Raw genomic sequence first — 26,535 nt, forward strand, 5'->3', positions numbered from 1 at the left:
TAGGCTGAGAGAGGCTGGACTGAGGGCTTGTAGGCCTGTTGTAAGGCAGGTCCTCACCAGACATCACCGGCAACAACGTCGCCTATGGGCACAAACCCACCGCCGTTGGACCAGACAGGACTGGCAAAAAGTGATCTTCACTAACGAGTCACGGTTTTGTCTCACCAGGGGTGATGATCGGATATGCGTTTATCGTCAAAGGAATGAGCGTTACACCGAGGCCTGTACTCGGGATCGATTTGGAGGTGGAGGGTCCGTCATGGTCTGGGGTGGTGTGTCACAGCATCATTGGACTGAGCTTGTTGTCATTGCAGGCAATCTAAACGCTGTGCGTTACAGGGAAGACATCCTCCTCCTTCATGTGGTACCCTTCCTGCAGGCTCATCCTGACATGACCCTCCAGCATGACAATGCCACCAGCCATACTGCTCGTTCTGTGTGTGATTTCCTGCAAGACAGGAATGTCAGTGTTCTGCCATGGCCAGCGAAGATCTCAATCCCACTGAGCATGTCTGGGACCTGTTGGATCGGAGGGTGAGGGCTAGGGCCATTCCCCCCAGAAATGTCCGGGAACTTGCAGGTGCCTTGGTGGAAGAGTGGGGTAACATTTCACAGCAAGAACTGGCAAATCTGGTGCCGTCCATGATCAGGAGATGCACTGCAGTGCTTAATGCAGCTGGTGGCCACACCAGATACTGACTGTTACTTTTGATTTTGACCCCTCCTTTGTTCAGGGACACATTATTCAATTTCTGTTAGTCTTTGGAACTTGTTAAGTTTATGTCTCAGTTGTTGAATCTTGTTATGTTCATACAAATATTTACACATGTTAAGTTTGCTGAAAATAAACTCAGTTCACAGTGAGAGGACCTTTCTTTCAATAGTTTATTGTTTTTCTAGCCACACATACGGTTCATGAATCTAGGCTAAAGGTTCTGTCCTGGTGACTCTGGCTGAGTGTGTCTGGTTTGTGTAATAACCATATGTGTGTAGATCAGCAGCGAGCTCCTCCTCTCCTCTCCCCTTCCCTCTCCTCTCCACTCCCCTCTCCCCTTCCCTCTCCTCTCCTCTCCCCTTCCCTCTCCTCTCCCCTTCCCTCTCCTCTCCTCTCTCCTTCCCTCTCCTCTCCACTCCCCTCTCCCCTTCCCTCTCCTCTCCTCTCCCCTTCCCTCTCCTCTCCCCTTCCCTCTCCTCTCCTCTCCCCTTCCCTCTCCTCTCCCCTCCCCTCTCCCCTTCCCTCTCCTCTCCTCTCCCCTTCCCTCTCCTCTCCCCTTCCCTCTCCTCTCCTCTCTCCTTCCCTCTCCTCTCCACTCCCCTCTCCCCTTCCCTCTCCTCTCCTCTCCCCTTCCCTCTCCTCTCCCCTTCCCTCTCCTCTCCTCTCTCCTTCCATCTCCTCTCTACTCCCCTTCCCTCTCCTCTCCCCTTCCCTCTCCTCTCTACTCCCCTTCCCTCTCCCCTTCCCTTCCCTCTCCTCTCTACTCCCCTTCCCTCTCCTCTCCCCTTCCCTCTCCTCTCTACTCCCCTTCCCTCTCCTCTCCCCTTCCCTCTCCTCTCCCCTTCCCTCTCCTCTCTACTCCCCTTCCCTCTCCCCTTCCCTTCCCTCTCCTCTCTACTCCCCTTCCCTCTCCTCTCCCCTTCCCTCTCCTCTCCTCTCTCCTTCCATCTCCACTCCCCTTCCCTCTCCTCTCCTCTCCCCTTCCCTCTCCTCTCCCCTTCCCTCTCCTCTCCTCTCCACTTCCCTCTCGTCTCCTCTCCCCTTCCTTCTCCTCTCCCCTTCCCTCTCCTCTCTACTCCCCTTCCCTCTCCTCTCCACGCTCCTCTCCTCTCTTCTCCTCTTCTCTTCCCTAGCCTTTATCCTGCCATTTATCCTGCCATGGTTTATCCTGCCATTTACCCTGCCATGGTTTATCCTGCCATTTACCCTGCCATGGTTTATCCTGCCATTTACCCTGCCATGGTTTATCCTGCCCTTTACCCTGCCATGGTTTATCCTGCCATTTATCCTGCCATGGTTTACCCTGCCATGGTTTATCCTGCCATTTATCCTGCCATGGTTTATCCTGCCATGGTTTATCCTGCCCTTTACCCTGCCATGGTTTATCCTGCCATGTGAGCGGAAAATCCCCAGCCATGACAGGGTTTTGGTTTCAGGGCACCCCACAACACAGTGTCACCCTACCTCCATCCTCCTCCCTTCTTCTTCCCCCTCCGTTTGGCCTCATTCGTCAAGCTGTGTTTGGGGCTCCTGTCTCTGGCTGGGTACACTGCCACCCCATACTAGTACCTCCCCTAGAGATGGCACTACAGTCCCAGTACTACTCCGTCATCTCTCTGCCATATATATGAAAGACTGAAGGTCAGTTTGTGTGTGTGTGTGTAGCCTAAATGCCATGTGTAACGCAGGTTTAAACAGCATGAAATGACCAGCTGTAGAGCCCATGGCACGGCTGGCTGCCTGCAACTCTTACGGTTAGGGGTCAGACTCTGGGTCCAGGTCGGTTAGACTCATTTAAAGACACCACCATCTAACCACCTTAACTCCTACAGCAGCCTCTCGGGTCACTAGAGGTCACGGGAGGTCACTGGAGGTCACTGCATGTATACACACACACACATCACACTATCATCACGACCCAGTGGCTAGCTAATGGTCAATGTTTTGTAATAAGAATGGCCCTGGATTACAGTGCACATCACTATGAAATAAAGATGGGTCAACAGTAGAGGGCACACCCATATTGGGCTGGTTGCAGGTTTTGGCAGAGAATTCAATCAATTGTGTGTGTGTGTGTGTGTGTGTGTGTGTGTGTGTGTGTGTGTGTGTGTGTGTGTGTGTGTGTGTGTAAACAACATTGTTGAAATGTTTTTTGTTAAATGCTAAGCCAGTCAAACATGACCTATACATACACCTGCTGTGTCTGTCTTCTGTAGGATGTATTGGGGGTTTGAAGGTAAAAGGCTTTGCATGTGTGTGTGTATGTGTGTGTGTGTGTATGTGAGAGAGAGAGAGAGATGAATAGTTATGATGATGAAACACTAGTGTGACTGAGGTCAATTTCAATTCCACTCATATCTGGGATTGGATTAGGAATCAAATCAGAATTGTAAAACGACCCATAATGGTTATAGGCCAATGGAAGTGACCCAAAATTGTAACACGCACATCCCAACCAAGAATAGAAAAGAGACAAATCTGTTCCCTCTCTCCCTCTGTCACACGCAAACACACATCCTCACCCGCTCCCTGCTCCTAACTCCCTCTGTCACACGCAAACACACATCCTCACCCGCTCCCTGCTCCTAACTCCTTCTGTCAAACACACATCCTCACCCGCTCCCTGCTCCTAACTCCTTCTGTCAAACACACATCCTCACCCGCACCCTGCTCCTAACTCCTTCTGTCAAACACACATCCTCACCCGCTCCCTGCTCCTAACTCCTTCTGTCAAACACACTTCCTCACCCGCACCCTGCTCCTAACTCCTTCTGTCAAACACACATCCTCACCCGCTCCCTGCTCCTAACTCCCTCTGTCAAACACACATCCTCACCCGCACCCTGCTCCTAACTCCTTCTGTCAAACACACATCCTCACCCGCACCCTGCTCCTAACTCCCTCTGTCAAACACACATCCTCACCCGCACCCTGCTCCTAACTCCCTCTGTCAAACACACATCCTCACCCGCTCCCTGCTCCTAACTCCCTCTGTCAAACACACATCCTCACCCGCTCCCTGCTCCTAACTCCTTCTGTCAAACACACATCCTCACCCGCACCCTGCTCCTAACTCCTTCTGTCAAACACACATCCTCACCCGCTCCCTGCTCCTAACTCCTTCTGTCAAACACACATCCTCACCCGCTCCCTGCTCCTAACTCCTTCTGTCAAACACACATCCTCACCCGCACCCTGCTCCTAACTCCTTCTGTAAAACACACATCCTCACCCGCACCCTGCTCCTAACTCCCTCTGTCAAACACACATCCTCACCCGCACCCTGCTCCTAACTCCCTCTGTCAAACACACATCCTCACCCGCACCCTGCTCCTAACTCATTCTGTCAAACACACATCCTCACCCGCACCCTGCTCCTAACTCCCTCTGTCAAACACACATCCTCACCCGCACCCTGCTCCTAACTCCCTCTGTCAAACACACATCCTCACCCGCACCCTGCTCCTAACTCCCTCTGTCAAACACACATCCTCACCCGCACCCTGCTCCTAACTCCTTCTGTCAAACACACATCCTCACCCGCTCCCTGCTCCTAACTCCTTCTGTCAAACACACATCCTCACCCGCTCCCTGCTCCTAACTCCTTCTGTCAAACACACATCCTCACCCGCACCCTGCTCCTAACTCCTTCTGTCAAACACACATCCTCACCCGCTCCCTGCTCCTAACTCCTTCTGTCAAACACACATCCTCACCCGCTCCCTGCTCCTAACTCCTTCTGTCAAACACACATCCTCACCCGCACCCTGCTCCTAACTCCTTCTGTAAAACACACATCCTCACCCGCACCCTGCTCCTAACTCCCTCTGTCAAACACACATCCTCACCCGCACCCTGCTCCTAACTCCCTCTGTCAAACACACATCCTCACCCGCACCCTGCTCCTAACTCATTCTGTCAAACACACATCCTCACCCGCACCCTGCTCCTAACTCCCTCTGTCAAACACACATCCTCACCCGCACCCTGCTCCTAACTCCCTCTGTCAAACACACATCCTCACCCGCACCCTGCTCCTAACTCCCTCTGTCAAACACACATCCTCACCCGCACCCTGCTCCTAACTCCTTCTGTCAAACACACATCCTCACCCGCACCCTGCTCCTAACTCCTTCTGTCAAACACACATCCTCACCCGCTCCCTGCTCCTAACTCCTTCTGTCAAACACACATCCTCAACCGCTCCCTGCTCCTAACTCCCTCTGTCAAACACACATCCTCACCCGCTCCCTGCTCCTAACTCCCTCTGTCAAACACACATCCTCACCCGCACCCTGCTCCTAACTCCTTCTGTCAAACACACATCCTCACCCGCACCCTGCTCCTAACTCCTTCTGTCAAACACACATCCTCACCCGCTCCCTGCTCCTAACTCCTTCTGTCAAACACACATCCTCACCCGCACCCTGCTCCTAACTCCTTCTGTCAAACACACATCCTCACCCGCACCCTGCTCATAACTCCCTCTATTACACAGACAGCCTGAATGGAAGGCCAAAATTACCCCAGAATTGCTTCGCTGGTGCCAATCTGTCTGCCTGAAGCTCACCTCATCTATTCAGAGCTAAGGGGGGTCAGGCCCTGTCCGTGCCCCAAGACGGTCACACCTAACCTGGGTGGAGGTGACCCGGTGTGCCCCTGCTTGGCCCAGCCTGGCCCTGCTGACGTGTTGGGGCATGAATTAGCAGCTAATACTTTCTGGAGGGGATTAAACAACTGTTTGTCATTTGTGATGCCACATCTCCACTGTCTGAGAGCAGGCAGGCATCCGGAGAGAGGGATGAGGAGAGGAGAGGAGGCAGAGAGGGAGTGGGATTGGAAGAAAGAGAGAAGAGAGTAGAAAAAGGGATAGCCTTGTCACTTGGATTCTCCAGGCCAGAGAGTAAGTGATAACCAGACAGAAAAAAAACAAGACAGAAACAAAGGGAGGTAGCAAGAGATGATGGAACAGAGATACAAAGGGAGATAGCAAGAGATGATGGAACAGAGAAACAAAGGGAGGTAGCAAGAGATGATGGAACAGAGAAACAAAGGGAGATAGCGAGAGATGATGGAACAGAGAAACAAAGGGAGGTAGCAAGAGATGATGGAACAGAGAAACAAAGGGAGGTAGCAAGAGATGATGGAACAGAGAAACAAAGGGAGATAGCGAGAGATGATGGAACAGAGAAACAAAGGGAGATAGCAAGAGATGATGGAACAGAGAAACAAAGGGAGATAGCGAGAGATGAAGGAACAGAGAAACAAAGGGAATGAGAAAGGTATGGAATTTGTCTTCAGGCTCTCAAAGAGATAGCAGAATCATAGAGAGAGAGATTAATGTGGGCATTTCTCTGTCCCAATCCCCTGTGGTCTGACTGTGCAGTGCTGTAACGCTGCTGGCTGAGGTCCCCGTGAGAGGACTGTCCTCATCCTGACCTCGTTCCTCATCCTCTCCTCATCCTCACAATAGCGACACTACTATTAGATGCCATGAGAGGACTGTCTTCACAGTAGAGCCACAGTAGAACTGTGAGAGGACTGTCCTCATAGTAGAGCCTTGAGAGGACTGTCCTCACAGTAGAGCCATGAGAGGACTGTCCTCACAGTAGAGCCATGAGAGGACTGTCCTCACAGTAGAGCCTTGAGAGGACTGTCCTCACAGTAAAGCCTTGAGAGGACTGTCCTCACAGTAGAGCCTTGAGAGGACTGTCCTCACAGTAAAGCCATGAGAGGACTGTCCTCAGAATAGAGCCTTGAGAGGACTGTCCTGACAGTAGAGCCTTGAGAGGACTGTCCTGACAGTAGAGCCTTGAGAGGACTGTCCTCACAGTAAAGCCTTGAGAGGACTGTCCTCAGAATAGAGCCTTGAGAGGACTGCCCTCACAGTAGAGCCATGAGAGGACTGTCCTCACAGTAGAGCCATGAGAGGACTGTCCTCAAAGTAGAGCCATGAGAGGACTGTCCTCACAGTAGAGCCTTGAGAGGACTGTCTTCACAGTAGAGCCATGAGAGGACTGTCCTTACAGTAGAACCATGAGAGGACTGTCCTCACAGTAGAGCCATGAGAGGACTGTCTTCACAGTAGAGCCTTGAGAGGACTGTCTTCACAGTAGAGCCATGAGAGGACTGTCCTTACAGTAGAACCATGAGAGGACTGTCTTCACAGTAGAGCCTTGAGAGGACTGTCCTCACAGTATATATTTGAGAGGACTGTCTTCACTGTAGAGCCATGAGAGGACTGTCCTTACAGTAGAGCCATGAGAGGACTGTCCTCACAGTAGAGCCTTGAGAGGACTGTTAACACTTAACCCCAGCAAACACACTGTTAACCCCAGCAAACACACTGTTAACCCCAGCAAACACACTGTTAACCCAGCAAACACACTGTTAACCCCAGCAAAAACAACTGTCAGACCCAGCACAGACCCAAATAATATCATTCCTCTGCCCTCTGTGTGACTGAACTCAGTGTAAATTAATGTAATTCCACTGCCCTCTGTGTGACTGAACACAGTGTAAATTAATTTAATTCCTCTGCCCTCTGTGTGACTGAACACAGTGTAAATTACTATAATTCCTCTGCCCTCTACATGACTGAACACAGTGTAAATAATGTAATTCCTCTGCCCTCTACGTGACTGAACAAAGTGTAAATTAACATCATTCCTCTGCCCTCTGTGTGACTGAACACAGTGTAAATTAATATAATTCCTCTGCCCTCTACGTGACTGAAGACAGTGTAAATTAACATCATTCCTCTGCCCTCTGTGTGACTGAACTCAGTGTAAATAAATGTAATTCCTCTGCCCTCTACGTGACTGAACAAAGTGTAAATTAACATCATTCCTCTGCCCTCTGTGTGACTGAACACAGTGTAAATTAATATAATTCCTCTGCCCTCTACGTGACTGAACACAGTGTAAATTAACATCATTCTTCTGCCCTCTGTGTGACTGAACACAGTGTAAATAAATGTAATTCCTCTGCCCTCTGTGTGACTGAACACAGTGTAAATGAATATCATTCCTCTGCCCTCTGTGTGACTGAACACAGTGTAAATGAATATCATTCCTCTGCCCTCTGTGTGACTGAACACAGTGTAAATGAATATCATTCCTCTGCCCTCTGCGTGACTTTTCCACATGGAGGGGCAGGATCAGTGACTCCACAACACACACAGAGACGCTGCAGGACTGTACTCTAATCATGTTTGTACGTAAAAAGAGGTCACAGTGATATAAATAGACCTCTGGTTTAGTGGACCGTCATGATTGGAAAGTTTATTTGACTATTAGTTATAGAGAAATCCATGCTCTAAACAACAGATAATAGTCCAGAAGATGTGACATACATGTATTTGACTGATGAGGAAGAGGAGGAGGATGAGGAAGAGGGGGTGGAAGAAGGGAATGCTAGAGGCATGTCCTCTACTAATGCAATGAACCTAATCACCCAGGTCACACACACACACACACCACACACACACACACCACACATACACACACACACACACACCACACACACACACACCACACACACACACACACACACACCACACACACACACACACACACACACACACCACGCCACACACACACACCACACCCACGCACACACCACACACACACCACACACACACCACACACACACACACCACACACACACACACACACCCACACACACACCACACACACACACACACACCACACACCACACACACACACCACACACACACACCACACACCCACACACACACACACACACACACACCACACCCCCACACACACACACACACACACACACACCACACACACACACCACACACACACACACACACACACACAATATCTCTGTGACTGCCTATCTCTGTTTTGTCTACATCCTGCTGGTTTAGGACATTTTCTCTTTGTATGCAGTACATGGGAAGATCTGTTTCTAACTGATAATGTTCCTGTTTCCCCAGATTGAAATGACCCTGAGATTCCTTTGACTCAGTTCATTACAGCTCAGAGACATGTAGCCTAGCGGTTAGAGCGTTGGCCCAGTTGACTCAGTTCATTACAGCTCAGGGACATGTAGCCTAGCGGTTAGAGCGTTGGCCCAGTTGACTCAGTTCATTACAGCTCAGGGACATGTAGCCTAGCGGTTAGAGCGTTGGCCCAGTTGACTCAGTTCATTACAGCTCAGGGACATGTAGCCTAGCAGTTAGAGCGTTGGTCCAGTTGACTCAGTTCATTACAGCTCAGAGACATGTAGCCTAGCGGTTAGAGCGTTGGTCCAGTTGACTCAGTTCATTACAGCTCAGAGACATGTAGCCTAGCGGTTAGAGCGTTGGCCCAGTTGACTCAGTTCATTACAGCTCAGAGCCATGTAGCCTAGCGGTTAGAGCGTTGGTCCAGTACAAGTCTGAAAGGTCACTAGTTCAAATCCCCAAGCAGACAAGATGGAAAAACTGTCGATGTGCTCTTGAGCAAGGCACTTAACCCGAATTGATCCAGGGTCACCGTTGATAATGTCAGACTTTGGCCGTGAACCCATTCTCAGAGGGTATCTCAGGGAGAGTTTGGATATGCAAAAAAAAACACATGACCAATTCACACACGTGTAAAACACACTTGTGAAATAGGAAAAACAGAAGCATCTACCTAATTATATTTTAATTATAAATTGGATGGTTCGAGCCCTCAATACTGATTGGCTGGCAGCCGTGGTATATCAGACCGTATACCACGGGCATGACCCCCAAAAAATATTACGTTGATAACTAGTTTATAATAGCAAAAAGGCACCTTGGAGGTTTGTGATATATGGCCAATATACCACGGCTAAGGGCTGTATCCAGGCACTCTGCGTTACATTGTGTCTAAGAACAGCCCTTAGCCGTGGTATATTGGCCATATACCACACCTCTTCAGGCCTTATTGCTTAAGTATAGAATACCTTCCAATGTCAGACTGCTGCTGTACCAGAACGTCTCTGTCTGTCTGTCTGTCTGTCTGTCTGTCTGTCTGTCTGTCTGTCTGTCTGTCTGTCTGTCTGTCTGTCTGTCTGTCTGTCTGTCTGTCTGTCTGTCTCCGTCCGTCCATCTCCACTGGTACTGCTGAGAGATGAGCTGCCAAAGTCACATTTCATTAATTGTGTTCTCTTGTAAATTAAGAATATGTGATTTTGAACACATCTGTCTCTCTCTATGTCTTTAACCACTTCCTCCCTTCCTCCCTCCCTCCCTCCTTCCACCCCTCCCACACTCCCCCCTCTCTCTCAGACCCAGCGTCAGTGGATGTGGACAAGTATGATCTGGTGGTGTTGTCTGATAGTCTGAGGGGTTTCCTTCAGGACCTGCCCTCCCCCATCATCCCAGCTGTGGTCTACAGTGAACTGATCTACACCGCCCAAGGTACAGTAACAGTACTCACATTGGTCATTATTAACTAACATCAAACATCACAGTCCAAAGTAAGCCAGGCCATATCTAGAGACTGTTTGCACAGACTCCTTGGGGCTAGCCAATCACAGAGTTCTGCTGTCACTTGTATGAAATGAGGCTTAGTTATTTAAAATGCTAACCCAGGGTTAAGGATAGGAGAATGCAGTATGAAAAGCCATGTTAAATATAGTTGCTAAGCGAAGGTCATATGAACATCAGTCAGATCCAGCCAACCCTCTAGGTATAGGAGCTAGCTCCTGCCCCGGGGTCATGGATGGGACACCCTGCTTTAACCTCTGGGACCAAAGTGCCGTATATACCCTGGCTAAACTTCAGAGTTAGACATCAGTTGCTAGGCGTGTCACCGCTTACCACTCCGCCTGCCTGACCTCCCAACCCATCCTCAAGACTTCGAGAGAGAGAGACAGAGAGAGACAGAGAGAGAGACAGAGAGATAGAGACAGAGAGAGAGAGAGAGAGAGAGTAAGAGAGAGAGAGAGAGTAAGAGAGAGACAGAGAGAAAGAGAGAGAGAGACAGAGAGAGAGACAGAAATGTTCCCTCTCTCAGCTCAGTTGTCTGTTGGCCCTGTTCATCTCCAGATGAATATATACTTCTTTCTGGTCTAAATCTTATCCCTCGCTCCAACGTCTGCTCTGTCCTCACATCTCTCTCTTTTACAGACACACTGTAGTACCTGATCTATTTTTCATGACCCTTTCCCTTGAACATGAGGAGAGTCGTGCTTTCCGTGGGTGGTGTGTGCGCGCGTGTGTGTATTTGTGTATGAACTTGTGTGTGCGTGTAGGTGTTTGCATTGGTGTGTGTGTGTGAAAGCTTTTGTGTATGCATGCGTGTTTGTGTGTGTGTGTGTGTGTGTGGGGGAACACCTTAGGGCAGACTGGGACCATGGCAACCCTAGGACCGAGTTCACACACTCTCCCCCCTGACCTCCCCCCAAATTATTCAGCCTTTCCTCTTCTCCGCCAGCAACAGCAGCTTCAGTCAATGATGTAAGTGCTTGTCTCTCCCAGCTCCTACCTGTTTCATCACACTCCCAGCACAAGCTTCTCTCTTTTATTTATGGGAACATTTTAAGTCAGGATAAACCACTTGAAAAGACGCATGGTGGAAATTTGAGGGTTCTGTGAGGTTAAGCTGACTAAAATGGAACTTGTTTTTGACTTTGGAGGGTGGTCTATAAAACAATAATACATCAAATCAAATACAACAGGTAGACCTTATAGTGAAATGCTTACTGTACTTACAAGCCCTTAACCAACAATGCTTTAAGACGTTTTAAGAAAAAAAAGTGTCAAGTAAAAAATAGAAAATAAAAGTAACAAATAATTAAACGACAGCAGTAAAATAACAATAGCGAGGCTATATACTCCTCCTCAGTACCCTCCCTAGTCCTCCTCAGTACCCTCCCTAGTCCTCCTCAGTACCCTCCCTAGTCCTCCTCAGTACCCTCCCTAGTCCTCCTGAGTACCCTCCCTAGTCCTCCTCAGTACCCTCCCTAGTCCTCCTGAGTACCCTCCCTAGTCCTCCTCAGTACCCTCCCTAGTCCTCCTGAGTACCCTCCCTAGTCCTCCTGAGTACCCTCCCTAGTCCTCCTCAGTACCCTCCCTAGTCCTCCTCAGTACCCTCCCTAGTCCTCCTCAGTACCCTCCCTAGTCCTCCTGAGTACCCTCCCTAGTCCTCCTCAGTACCCTCCCTAGTCCTCCTCAGTACCCTCCCTAGTCCTCCTGAGTACCCTCCCTAGTCCTCCTCAGTACCCTCCCTAGTCCTCCTCAGTACCCTCCCTAGTCCTCCTCAGTACCCTCCCTAGTCCTCCTGAGTACCCTCCCTAGTCCTCCTCAGTACCCTCCCTAGTCCTCCTCAGTACCCTCCCTAGTCCTCCTGAGTACCCTCCCTAGTCCTCCTCAGTACCCTCCCTAGTCCTCCTCAGGACCCTCCCTAGTCCTCCTCAGTACCCTCCCTAGTCCTCCTGAGTACCCTCCCTAGTCCTCCTCAGTACCCTCCCTAGTCCTCCTCAGTACCCTCCCTAGTCCTCCTGAGTACCCTCCCTAGTCCTCCTCAGTACCCTCCCTAGTCCTCCTCAGTACCCTCCCTAGTCCTCCTCAGTACCCTCCCAAATCCTCCTATTGTGGATTCTGTCACACCTCCTAAACCCATTTATATAAACGCTACTCTCCAGGAGGGAGACAGACCAACCGACCGTCCGGTGCTCAAGGTCACGGTCAGGCTGACCGACCATGTGACTGGCAGTGTAACAGCAATCGCAGCAGACTTCGTCCAGGTGTCTCAGTCCCATCCCTTTGTGTCTGTCTCAGACAAAAGAAGTGGTCAGTCATCCTATTGGCCTAATCCAGACTCAGAGTGACATCTCTAAGAACCCAGGGCACAGGGCCAGCTTTACAGTCAGACCATGCCCATCTGGACCGGACAAAGGGGGGCACCCAGCTCTAACCCTCCCTTACTTCCTCCTCCCTAGTCAGCCCAGCTCAAACCCTCCCTTACTTCCTCCTCCCTAGTCAGCCCAGCTCTAACCCTCCCTTACTTCCTCCTCCCTAGTCAGCCCAGCTCTAACCCTCCCTTACTCCCTCCTCCCTAGTCAGCCCAGCTCAAACCCTCCCTTACTTCCTCCTCCCTAGTCAGCCCAGCTCTAACCCTCCCTTACTCCCTCCTCCCTAGTCAGCCCAGCTCAAACCCTCCCTTACTTCCCCCTCCCTAGGCAGCCCAGCTCTAATCCTCCCTTACTTCCCCCTCCCTAGTCAGCCCAGCTCTAACCCTCCCTTACTCCTTCCTCCCTGGTCAGCCCAGCTCTAACCCTCCCTTACTCCTTCCTCCCTGGTCAGCCCAGCTCTAACCCTCCCTTACTTCCTACTCCCTAGTCAGCCCAGCTCTAACCCTCCCTTACTCCTTCCTCCCTGGTCAGCCCAGCTCTAACCCTCCCTTACTCCTTCCTCCCTGGTCAGCCCAGCTCTAACCCTCCCTTACTTCCTACTCCCTAGTCAGCCCAGCTCTAACCCTCCCTTACTCCTTCCTCCCTGGTCAGCCCAGCTCAAACCCTCCCTTACTTCCTCCTCCCTAGTCAGCCCAGCTCTAACCCTCCCTTACTTCCTCCTCCCTAGTCAGCCCAGCTCTAACCCTCCCTTACTTCCTCCTCCCTAGTCAGCCCAGCTCTAACTCTCCCTTACTTCCTCCTCCCTAGTCAGCCCAGCTCTAACCCTCCCTTACTCCTTCCTCCCTGGTCAGCCCAGCTCTAACCCTCCCTTACTTCCTCCTCCCTGGGCAGCCCAGTGTCCTTATGGACAGATGGAAATCCAGTCAACCGGTTAGTGGCACCAAAAGGTCTACCCCCCTTCCTCCCTGCCCAGTCCTAGACTCAGTGTCCAGGAGATCCTCAGGGACAGATGGACAGGTCAAGTTCCCAGCCTTGGCCTCTATTGAGCCAGGATCAGACGTATTGATAAGGTTCTGAGGGGGGCCATGAGGACAGAGGGGACAGGGCGGAGTGATAACACCTCCAGACGGGATGTGGGTGGGAGGTCTTGGGTGGGTAGCGGTCATTGGCTGTGTCTGTGGTCCGAGGAGGCGAGACAAGAGGAGGTCAACACAGCTGCCCTCTATCAGACCAGACAGATTGTCAACTATATATCATCGAACAGCTCTGACCGATACACACACACCCACACACACATACACACACATACACACACACACTCCCCCTCAACACACACAACCTCCTCCCTCCCCAAGCCCTCCTAACCCTCTCCCAGTGTGTCCCTAACCTCTAACCCCTGACCCTAAGACACTTATCTCATATAATCACCCCGGCCGGGCCAGCCTTAACCAGGCCATCCCTATTGGCCCCAGGCGTGGGTGGAAGTCATTAAGAGAAAAGCCAGTCTCAGCCATGCTACTACAGCAGCTAACAGGAGAGTAGTCCTCCTCATCAGCAGACATGAGGCGCTCTACGAATGAGCACTTCTGCAGCTAACACACACACACAATCACACACACACACACATAATCACACACACACACACACACACACACAATCACACACACACACACATAATCACACACACACACGCACACACACAATCACACACACACACATAATCACACACACACACACACACGCACACACACAATCACACACACACACACACACATAATCACACACACACACGCACACACACAATCACACACACACACACACACACACACACTAAGGCTCAACACAACACTCTTCCACTCTTAGCTACAGAACACACCATTAGTCAGGATTGACAGATTTACTGAGAACATCCTCCTGGTGGTTGTTTAAGTCCAGAGCACTTTGACTTAGGATCGATCACAAACACGGGTAAAAAAATACAAATCTTTGCAAAGTCCAAATGCACCACTATAATAGGTCAATATGGATCACATTCTGCTTCTTTCATGTACAGTACGTGAATGAAGAAAGCTAGCTGCATTATATTTTAGTACCTATAATAAATAGAAAAAGGCAGTTTCCAATAGAAGACAGGAGTGTTTCTCCTTAGTAGCAGAATCAAATCAAGGCTGGACACAAAACACAGTACACTCTGTACCCTACAGTACACTACAGTACACTACAGTACACTATACTCAGTACAGTAAACACAGTACACTCTGTACCCTACAGTACACTACAGTACACTACAGTACACTATACTCAGTACAGTAAACACAGTACACTCTGTACCCTACAGTACACTACAGTACACTACAGTACACTACAGTGTACTCAATACAGTATAGTACACTCACTGCAGTACACTACAGTACACTACAGTACACTATACTCAGTACAGTAAAGACAGTACACTCTGTACACTACAGTACACTACAGTACACTATACTCAGTACAGTAAACACAGTACACTCTGTACACTACAGTACACTACAGTACACTACAGTGTACTCAATACAGTATAGTACACTCACTGCAGTACACTACAGTACACTACAGTACACTATACTCAGTACAGTAAACACAGTACACTGTACACTACAGTACACTACAGTACACTATACTCAGTACAGTAAACACAGTACACTCTGTACACTACAGTACACTACAGTACACTATACTCAGTACAGTAAACACAGTACACTCTGTACACTACAGTACACTACAGTACACTATACTCAGTACAGTAAACACAGTACACTCTGTACACTACAGTACACTACAGTGTACTCAATACAGTATAGTACACTCACTGCAGTACACTACAGTACACTACAGTACACTATACTCAGTACAGTAAACACAGTACACTGTACACTACAGTACACTACAGTACACTATACTCAGTACAGTAAACACAGTACACTCTGTACACTACAGTACACTACAGTACACTATACTCAGTACAGTAAACACAGTACACTCTGTACACTACAGTACACTACAGTACACTATACTCAGTACAGTAAACACAGTACACTATGTACACTACAGTACACTACAGTACACTATACTCAGTACAGTAAACACAGTACACTCTGTACACTACAGTACACTCCAGTACACTATACTCAGTACAGTAAGCACAGTACACTCTGTACACTACAGTACACTACAGTACACTATACTCAGTACAGTAAACACAGTACACTCTGTACCCTACAGTACACTACAGTACACTACAGTATACTACAGTGCACTCAATACAGTATAGTACACTCACTGCAGTACACTACAGTACACTACAGTACACTATACTCAGTACAGTAAACACAGTACACTCTGTACACTACAGTACACTACAGTGCACTCAATACAGTATAGTACACTCACTGCAGTACACTACAGTACACTACAGTACACTATACTCAGTACAGTAAACACAGTACACTCCAGTACACTACAGTACACTCCAATAAACTCCAGTACACTATACTCAGAACAGTAAACTACAGTACACTCCAGTACACTCAGTACACTCACTCCAGTACACTACAGTACAGTCACTACAGTACACTACATTACACTCACTACAGTACACTACACTCACTACAGCACACTCCAGTACACTACAGTACAGTCACTACAGTACACTCAGTGCACTCTAGTACACCACAGTACACTCACTCCAGTACACTCCAGTACACTCACTCCAGTACACTACATTACACTCACTACAGTACACTACACTCACTACAGCACACTCCAGTACACTCCAGTACACTGCAGTACACTCACTCCAGTACACTCCAGTACACTCACTCCAGTACACTCACTCCAGTACACTCACTCCAGTACACTCCAGTACACTACCGTACACTCACTCCAGTACACTCCAGTACACTCACTCCAGTACACTCACTCCAGTACACTCACTCCAGTACACTCACTCCAGTACACTCCAGTACACTCACTCCAGTACACTCACTCCAGTACACTCACTCCAGTACACTCCAGTTCACTCATTGTTAAGCAGAGCACAGAAGTGCATGTGCAATACGTAGTGGCTATGTGATCTTCCACAGAGAGAACCCTTAGCTGCCTAGACAGCAGAGTATTGCAGAGGTACATATGTTGAGTCTTGTTGGCAGAGTGAAGGGAAGGCCTTTTGGTGAGAGTATCATTATACCTTCTCCTCTCTAAACAACAACATTGTCTGAGCTGTGAGAACACACGAAGGAGCTGAGGCTGATCTGATCCCAGGCCATCCAGAGACACAGAGATACAGCGTTTATAACTGTTATCCCATATATATGCTGTCCCATCAAAGCTAACGGCATGGATGGGTGACTACAACAGATTGCCATTCGAGACAGCAGTGCTGCTGTTAGGGAGGCTATAATTCTGAATTCAAATCTCCCAGTATATCTGTCAAATATTCAAATAACTGAGTAGACCTTCAGAAAGTGTTTACACCCCTTGACTTCTTCCACATTTTGTTGTGTTAGAGCCTGAATTGAAAATGTATAAAATTGAGATTTTGTGTCACTGGCCTACACACAATACCCAATCATTTTTTACAAATTAATAAAAAATGTAAAGCTGAAATGTCTTGTGTCAATAATTATTCAATCCCTTTGTTATGGCAAGCCTAAATAAGTTCAGGAGTAAAAATGTGCTTAACAAGTCACATAAGTTGCATGGACATTTCCAAAAACCTGTTTTCATTTTGTCGTTATGGGGTATTGGGAGTAGATTGATGAGGATTTGTATTTATTTCATCCATTTTAGAATAAGGCTATAACGTAACAAAATGTGGAAAAAGGGAAGGGGTCTGAATAGTTTCCAAATGTCGTGTATGTCACATCCTGACCAGTAAAAGGGGTTATTTGTCATTGTAGTTTGGTCAGGGCGTGGCAGGGGGTGTTTGTTTTGTGTGTTTTGGTGTAGGTTCTGTGTTTTCTATTTCTATGTTTAAATCTAGTTTTCTATGTTGGGTTTTTGGTAGGACCTCCTCTGGTAGGACCTCCTCTAATTGGAGGCCATATTTAGTTGAGGTTTGTTTCACTTGTGTTTTGTGGGTTGTTATTTCCTGTATAGTCTGTGCACCTTATGGGACTGTTTCGTTGTTTGTTTCTTTTGTTTAAGTGTTATTTCTAATAAATTAAGAAGATGAGCACTTTACCCGCTGCGCCTTGGTCCTATCCTTACGACGCCTATGACAGTGTATATGTAAGATCCCTCAGTCGAGCAGTGAATTTCAAACATAGATTCAACAACAATGACCAGGGAGGTTTCCTAATGCCTCACAAAGAAGGACACCTATTGGTAGATGGGTAAAAAAAAAAGAAGCAGACATTGAGTATCCCTTTGAGCATAGTGAAGTTCTTAATTTCACTTTGGATGGTGTATCAATACTGCCAGTCACTACAAAGATACAGGTGTCCATCCTAACTCAGTAGACGGAGAGGAAGGAAACCGCTCAGGGATTTCACTATGAGGCCAATGGGGACTTTAAAACAGTTACAGAATGTAATGGCCGTGATAGGAGAAAACTGAGGATGGATCAACAACATTGTAGTTACTCCACAATACTAACCTAAATGACAGAGTGAAAAGAAGGAAGCCTGTACAGAATACAAATATTCTAAAACATGCATCCTGTTTGCAATAAGGCACTAAAGTAGAACTGCAAAAAATGTGGCAAAGAAAATAATTGTATTTCCTGAGAACAAAGTGTTATGTTAGAATCACTGATATGTTAGAATCAGTGCATTCGGAAATTATTCAGACCCTGTAACGACGGTCGTCAGGAATGGACCAAGGCGCAGCGGGTTGAGTGCTCATAATTAACTTTAATGAAAACACTTAGACAAACAAAACAAAACGATGGACGACAAATACAGACTTAAAGGCAAAGGACAGCAATTCAAGTGACAACCTCCCACAAATTACAAACACAAACACAACCTAATATATAGGACTCTCAATCAAAGGCAACTAGACAACACCTGCCTTTAATTGAGAGTCCACACCCCAATTAACTAAACATAGAAACAGACTAACTAGAAAGAACATAGACTAACAGAGCAGTGACCAAAAACCCCGGAATACATAAATCAACTACCCTCTACATAATACACACAGCCCGAACCACATAACCAAATACCCTCTGCCACGTCCTGACCAGCCTACACTAACAAAATAACCCTCATACTGGTCAAAACGTGACATTACCCCCCCCCCCCCCCCCCCAAAAGGTGCAGACCCCGGATGCACCTCACACACAAAAAAAACAACAACAAATTACCCCCAAAACACTAATATATCCCCAAATGTACATGGGAGGGAAGGGAGGGTGGCCACCAACCATCACCGACGGTGCTCCTGCAACACCCCCCCCCTAACCCCAATACTCCCCCCGCAGGAGGTGGCTCAGGAGCCGGACGCAGACCCCACTCCACCCCTGGCTCACTCCCCTCATAAACTGTCTCTACAGTGATGTCCCTCTCTGTCGACCCCGGACTGTAGGGTGACTCTAGGAGCTCTGGACTGTAGGACAACTCTAGGAGCTCTGGACTGTAGGACGACTCTAGGAGCTCTGGACTGTAGGACGACTCTAGGAGCTCTGGACTGTAGGACGACTCTAGGAGCTCTGGACTGTAGGACGACTCTAGGAGCTCTGGACTGTAGGAAGACTCTAGGAGCTCTGGACTGTAGGAAGACTCTAGGAGCTCTGGACTGTAGGAAGACTCTAGGAGCTCTGGACTGTAGGAAGACTCTAGGAGCTCTGGACTGTAGGACGACTCTAGGAGCTCTGGACTGTAGGACGACTCTAGGAGCTCTGGACTGTAGGACGACTCTAGGAGCTCTGGACTGTAGGACGACTCTAGGAGCTCTGGACTGTGTAGGAAGACTCTAGAAGCTCTGGACTGTGTAGGAAGACTCTAGGAGCTCTGGACTGTAGGAAGACTCTAGGAGCTCTGGACTGTAGGACGACTCTAGGAACTCTGGACTGTAGGACGACTCTAAGAGCTCTGGACTGTAGGACGACTCTAGGAGCTCTGGACTGTAGGACGACTCTAGGAGCTCTGGACTGTAGGACGACTCTAGGAGCTCTGGACTGTAGGACGACTCTAGGAGCTCTGGACTGTAGGAAGACTCTAGGAGCTCTGGACTGTAGGAAGACTCTAGGAGCTCTGGACTGTAGGAAGACTCTAGGAGCTCTGGACTGTAGGACGACTCTAGGAGCTCTGGACTGTAGGACGACTCTAGGAGCTCTGGACTGTAGGAAGACTCTAGGAGCTCTGACTGTAGGAAGACTCTAGGAGCTCTGGACTGTAGGAAGACTCTAGGAGCTCTGGACTGTAGGAAGACTCTAGAAGCTCTGGACTGTGTAGGAAGACTCTAGGAGCTCTGGACTGTAGGAAGACTCTAGGAGCTCTGGACTGTAGGACGACTGTGTAGGAAGACTCTAGGAGCTCTGGACTGTAGGACGACTCTAGGAGCTCTGGACTGTAGGACGACTCTAGGAGCTCTGGACTGTAGGACGACTCTAGGAGCTCTGGACTGTAGGACGACTCTAGGAGCTCTGGACTGTGTAGGAAGACTCTAGAAGCTCTGGACTGTGTAGGAAGACTCTAGGAGCTCTGGACTGTAGGAAGACTCTAGGAGCTCTGGACTGTAGGAAGACTCTAGGAGCTCTGGACTGTAGGAAGACTAGGAGCTCTGGACTGTAGGACAACTCTAGGAGCTCTGGACTGTAGGAAGACTCTAGGAGCTCTGGACTGTAGGACGACTCTAGGAGCTCTGGACTGTAGGAAGACTCTAGGAGCTCTGGACTGTAGGAAGACTCACTTGGTTCTGGACTGTAGCCAGACTCACTTGGTTCTGGACTGTAGCCAGACTCACCTGGTTCCGAACAGTGGGCCGTCTCACCTGGTTCCAAACAGTGGGCCGTCTCACCTGGACTGTAGGACGACTCTAGGAGCTCTGGACTGTAGGACGACTCTAGGAGCTCTGGACTGTAGGAAGACTCTAGGAGCTCTGGACTGTAGGACGACTCTAGGAGCTCTGGACTGTAGGACGACTCTAGGAGCTCTGGACTGTAGGACGACTCTAGGAGCTCTGGACTGTAGGAAGACTCTAGGAGCTCTGGACTGTAGGAAGACTCTAGGAGCTCTGGACTGTAGGAAGACTCTAGGAGCTCTGGACTGTAGGAAGACTCTAGGAGCTCTGGACTGTAGGACGACTCTAGGAGCTCTGGACTGTCGGACGACTCTAGGAGCTCTGGACTGTCGGACGACTCTAGGAGCTCTGGACTGTAGGACGACTCTAGGAGCTCTGGACTGTAGGACGACTCTATAAGCTCTGGACTGTAGGAAGACTCTAGGAGCTCTGGACTGTAGGAAGACTCTAGGAGCTCTGGACTGTAGCCAGACTCACTTGGTTCTGGACTGTAGCCAGACTCACTTGGTTCTGGACTGTAGCCAGACTCACCTGGTTCCGAACAGTGGGCCGTCTCACCTGGTTCCGAACAGTGGGCCGTCTCTCTCCGGGGCACTGTCGCCAGAAGCTCTGGACGAGGCACTGTTGCCGGAAGTTCTGGACGAGGCACTGTTGCCGGAAGTTCTGGACGAGGCACTGTTGCCGGAAGAGGCACTGGAAACACACACCTTAGGGCTAGTGCGTGGAGCGGGAACAGGACGTACTGGACTGGTCTGACGCACTGGAAGCCTGGTGCGTGGTGCTGGTACTGGATATGCCAGCCTGGAAACACACACCTTAGGGCTAGTGCGTGGAGCGGGAACAGGATATATTGGACCGTGAAGGCGCACTGGCGGTCTCGAGCGCAGTACTGGCTCCACCCTTCCTGGCTGGATGCCCGCTTTCCCCTGACAAATGCGGGGCGCAGGTACTGCGCACACCGGCTTGTGAATACTAGGCCTCAACGCCGTGCACCTCACTCCAACGCACGGGACCTGACTAATACAAGGCTGCCCCCAATAAGCACGGGGATTTGGCTTGCGGCTCAATCCTGGCCCTGCCAAACTACCTGTGTGCCCCCCCAAAAAAAATGATTGGGGCTGCCTCTCCGGTTTAATAGCCAGTCGTGTTCCCCTGTAGCGTTCCCGGTCTTCGCTCCATTTTTTCCATGGGCCCTCTCCGGCCATAATCATGTCTATTTCTCCCGTTGGTCCAACTCAAATTCCCTTTTCTCCTCAACGTCCACCTGTTGCTCCTTCCTTCGCTGCTTGGTCCGGATTTGGTGGGAGGTTCTGTAACAACGGTCGTCAGGAATGGACCAAGGCGCAGCGGGTTGAGTGCTCATAATTAACTTTAATGAAAACACTTAGACAAACAAAACAAAACGAAACGATGGACGACGAATACAGACTTGAAGGCAAACGACAGCAATTCAAGTGACAACCTCCCACAAATTACAAACACACCCTAATATATAGGACTCTCAATCAAAGGCGACTAGACAACACCTGCCTTTAATTGAGAGTCCACACCCCAATTAACTAAACATAGAAACAGACTAACTAGAAAGAACATAGACTAACAGAGCAGTGACCAAAAACCCTGGAATACATAAATCAACTACCCTCTACATAATACACACACCCCGAACCACATAAACCAAATACCCTCTGCCACGTCCTGACCAGCCTACACTAACAAAATAACCCTCATACTGGTCAGAACGTGACAGACCCCTTGACTTTTTCCACATTTTGTTACGTTACAACCTTATTTTAAAATGGATTAAAAAATATATTATTCTCATCAATATACACAAAATACCCCATAATGACAAACCGTAAACAGATTTTTAGAATTTCAGCTAATTTATTACAAATTAAAACAGAAATACCTTATTTAAATAGTATTCAGACCCTTTGCTCTGAGACTTGAAATTTAGCTCATGTGCATTCTGTTTCCATTGATTGTCCTTAAGATGTTTCTACAACTTGATTGGAATCCAACTGTGGTAAATCCATTTGATTGGACATGATTTGGAAAGGCACACACCTGTCTATATAAGGTTCCACAGTTGACAATGCATGTCAGAGCAAAAACCAAGCCATGAGCTCGACGGAATTGTCCGTTGAGCTCCGAGACAGGATTGTGTCGAGGCACAGATCAAAAATTGTCTGTAGCATTGAAGGTCCCCAAGAACACAGTGGCCTCCATCATTCTTAAATGGAAGAAGTTTGGAACCACCAAGACTCTTCCTAGAGCTGGTCGCCCGGCCAAACTGAGCAATCGGGGGAGAAAGGCCTTGGTCAGGGACCAAGAACCTGATGGTCACACTGACAGAGCTCCAGAGTTCCTCTGTGGAGATGGGAGAACCTTCCAGAAGGACAACCATCTCTGCAGCACTCTACCAATCAAGCCTTTATGGTAGAGTGGCCAGACGGAAGCCACTCCTCAGTAAAAGGCACATGACAGCCCGCTTGGAGTTTGCCAAAAAGCACCTAAAGACTCTCAGACCATGAGAAACAAGATTCTCTGGGCTGATGAAACCAAGATTGAACTCTTTGGCCTGATTGCCAAGCGTCACATCTGGAGGAAACCTGGCACCATCCCTAAGGTGAAGCATGGTGGTGGCAGCATCGTGCTGTGGGGATGTTTTTCAGCAGCAGGGACTGGGAGACTAGTCAGGATCGAGGCAAAGATGAATGGAGCAAAGTACAGAGATTCTTCATGAAAACCTGCTACAGAGCACTCAAGACCTCAGACTGGGGGGAAGGTTCACCTTCCAACAGGACAACAACCCTAAGCACACAGCCAAGACAACGCAGGAGGGCCTTCGGGACAAGTCTCTGAATGTCCTTGAGTGGCCCTGCAGAGTAGAATGGGACAAACTCCCCAAATACAGGTGTGCCAAACTTGTAGTGTCGTACCCAAGGAGACTCGAGGCTGTAATCGCTGCCAAAGGTGTTTCAACAAAGTACTGAGTAAAGGGTCTGAATACTTGTGTAAATGTAATATTTCAGTTTTTTTTATTTATACATTTAAAAAAAAAAAAAATGATGTTTGCTTCATCATTGTGGGATGTTGTGTGTAGATCGATGAGGGGGAAATGTAGTACATTTTGAATACAGCTGTAACGTAACAGAATGTGGAAAAAGTAAAAAGATCTGAATACTTTCCGAATGCACTGTATGTAAATGAGATATTCCTGTATTTCATTTTCAATAAATTTGCAAATGTCTAAAAACATGTTTTCACTTTGTCATTATGGGTTATTGTGTGTAGATGGGGGAGAAAATAAATGTATTTAATCAATTTTGAATTCAGGCTGTAACACTTGGAGAAAGTCAAGGGGTCTGAATACTTTCTGAAGGCACTGTAGGTGTCTTCTGTTATTAGTGCCTGGCTCTCTGTCCCAACACACACACACACACACACACACACACACACACACACATACACACACACACACACACACACACACACACACACACACACACACACACACACACACACACACACACACACACACACACACACACACACACACACACATACACACACACACACACACACACACACACACACAAGTACAATTCACACTTGTACTCATTCCCCCTCTCCCTGTCTTCCTACTCCAGAGACTCAGAGCGTGGAGGAGTGTGGCGAGAAGCTGAAGAAGATCCTAGAGTCCCCCAGCGTCCCCCAGGCCAACCACCAGCTCCTGGTGCACCTCACCAGACACTTGGTCAGGGTGGCCCAGAGTGGGGCTCAGAACAAGGCCAGCCCCAGGCTTCTAGGCCAGACCTTCAGTGAGGCCATCTTCAAACACTCCCACTTCTGGTAAGACTGATTGGTGCATTGGTGAAGTGGTGTGGTGCTGGCTACACTCTTAGAAAAAAGGTGCTATCTAGAACCTAAAAGGGTTATTCGGCTGTCCCCATAGGAGAACCCTTTGAAAATCTTTTTGGGTTCCAGGTATATCCAACAGGTATAGGAAACATATCAAGCATGGGTCTTATGCATGCTATATTCTCAGATATATACTGTATACTGACATTCTCAGATATACTGTATACTGACATTCACAAATATATATACTGACATTCTCAGATATATACTGACATACACAGATATATACTGACATTCACAGATATATATACTGACATTCTCCGATATATATACTGACATTCTCCGATATATATACTGACATTCTCCGATATATATACTGACATTCTCCGATATATATACTGACATTCTCCGATATATATACTGACATTCTCAGATATATATATATACTGACATTCTCAGATACATACTGACATTCTCAGATATACAATGCTCAAAAAAATAAAGGGAACACTTAAACAACACAATGTAACTCCAAGTCAATCACACTTCTGTGAAATCAAACTGTCCACTTAGGAAGCAACACTGATTGACAATTTCACATGACAATTTCACATGTTGTGCAAATGGAATAGACAACAGGTGGAAATTATAGGCAATTAGCAAGACACCCCCAATAAAGGAGTGGTTCTGCAGGTGGGGACCACAGACCACTTCTCAGTTCCTATGCTTCCTGACTGATGTTTTGGTCACTTTTGAAGGCTGGCGGTGCTTTCACTCTAGTGGTAGCATGAGACGCAGTCTACAACCCACACAAGTGGCTCAGGTAGTGCAGCTCATCCAGGATGGCACATCAATGCGAGCTGTGGCAAGAAGGTTTGCTGTGTCTGTCAGCGTAGTGTCCAGAGCATGGAGGCGCTACCAGGAGACAGGCCAGAACATCAGGAGACGTGGAGGAGGCCGTAGGAGGGCAACAACCCAGCAGCAGGACCGCTACCTCCGCCTTTGTGCAAGGAGGAGCAGGAGAAGCACTGACAGAGCCCTGCAAAATGACCTCCAGCAGGCCACAAATGTGCATGTGTCTGCTCAAACGGTCAGAAACAGACTCCATGAGGGTGGTATGAGGGCCCGACGTCCACAGGTGGGGGTTGTGCTTACAGCCCAACACTGTGCAGGACGTTTGGCATTTGCCAGAGAACACCAAGATTGGCAAATTCGCCACTGGCGCCCTGTGCTCTTCACAGATGAAAGCAGGTTCACACTGAGCACGTGACAGACGTGACAGAGTCTGGAGATGCCGTGGAGAACGTTCTGCTGCCTGCAACATCCTCCAGCATGACCGGTTTGGCGGTGGGTCAGTCATGGTGTGGGGTGGCATTTCTTTGGGGGGCCGCACAGCCCTCCATGTGCTCGCCAGAGATAGCCTGACTGCCATTAGGTACCGAGATGAGATCCTCAGACCCCTTGTGAGACCATATGCTGGTGTGGTTGGCCCTGGGTTCCTCCTAATGCAAGACAATGCTAGACCTCATGTGGCTGGAGTGTGTCAGCAGTTCCTGCAAGAGGAAGGCATTGATGCTATGGACTGGCCCGCCCGTTCCCCAGACCTGAATCCAATTGATCACATCTGGGACATCATGTCTTGCTCCATCCACCAACGCCACGTTGCACCACAGACTGTCCAGGAGTTGGCGGATGCTTTAGTCCAGGTCTGGGAGGAGATCCCTCAGGAGACCATCCGCCACCTCATCAGGAGCATGCCCAGGTGTTGTAGGGAGGTCATACAGGCACGTGGAGGCCACACACACTACTGAGCCTAATTTTGACTTGTTTTAAGGACATTACATCAAAGTTGGATCAGCCTGTAGTGTGGTTTTCCACTTTAGTTTTGAGTGTGACTCCAAATCCAGACCTCCATGGGTTGATAAATTGGATTTCCATTGATTATTTTAGTGTGATTTTGTTGTCAGCACATTCAACTATGTAAAGAAAAAAGTATTTAATAAGATTATTTCTTTCATTCAGATCTAGGATGTGTTGTTTAAGTGTTCCCTTTATTTTTTTGAGCAGTATATATACTGACAGTCAGCTAATGAACATGTAAACAAGGC

At 48.5% G+C, this 26,535-nt stretch overlaps 1 protein-coding gene across 1 annotated transcript in view; it reads left to right on the forward strand.

Annotated features, from left to right (window-relative positions):
- LOC115157907 (phosphatidylinositol 3-kinase regulatory subunit alpha-like) overlaps positions 1 to 26,535 on the forward strand; it is a 198,601-nt gene that overhangs the window by 130,575 nt on the left and 41,491 nt on the right. The window contains exons 5-6 of the mRNA XM_029706241.1: positions 9,984 to 10,115; positions 24,217 to 24,418. Coding sequence (XP_029562101.1) covers positions 9,984 to 10,115; positions 24,217 to 24,418 — 334 coding nt within the window. The remainder of the gene's footprint in view (positions 1 to 9,983; positions 10,116 to 24,216; positions 24,419 to 26,535) is intronic.

Source organism: Salmo trutta, chromosome 22, assembly GCF_901001165.1.
Source record: "Salmo trutta chromosome 22, fSalTru1.1, whole genome shotgun sequence".
Taxonomy (NCBI): domain Eukaryota; kingdom Metazoa; phylum Chordata; class Actinopteri; order Salmoniformes; family Salmonidae; genus Salmo; species Salmo trutta.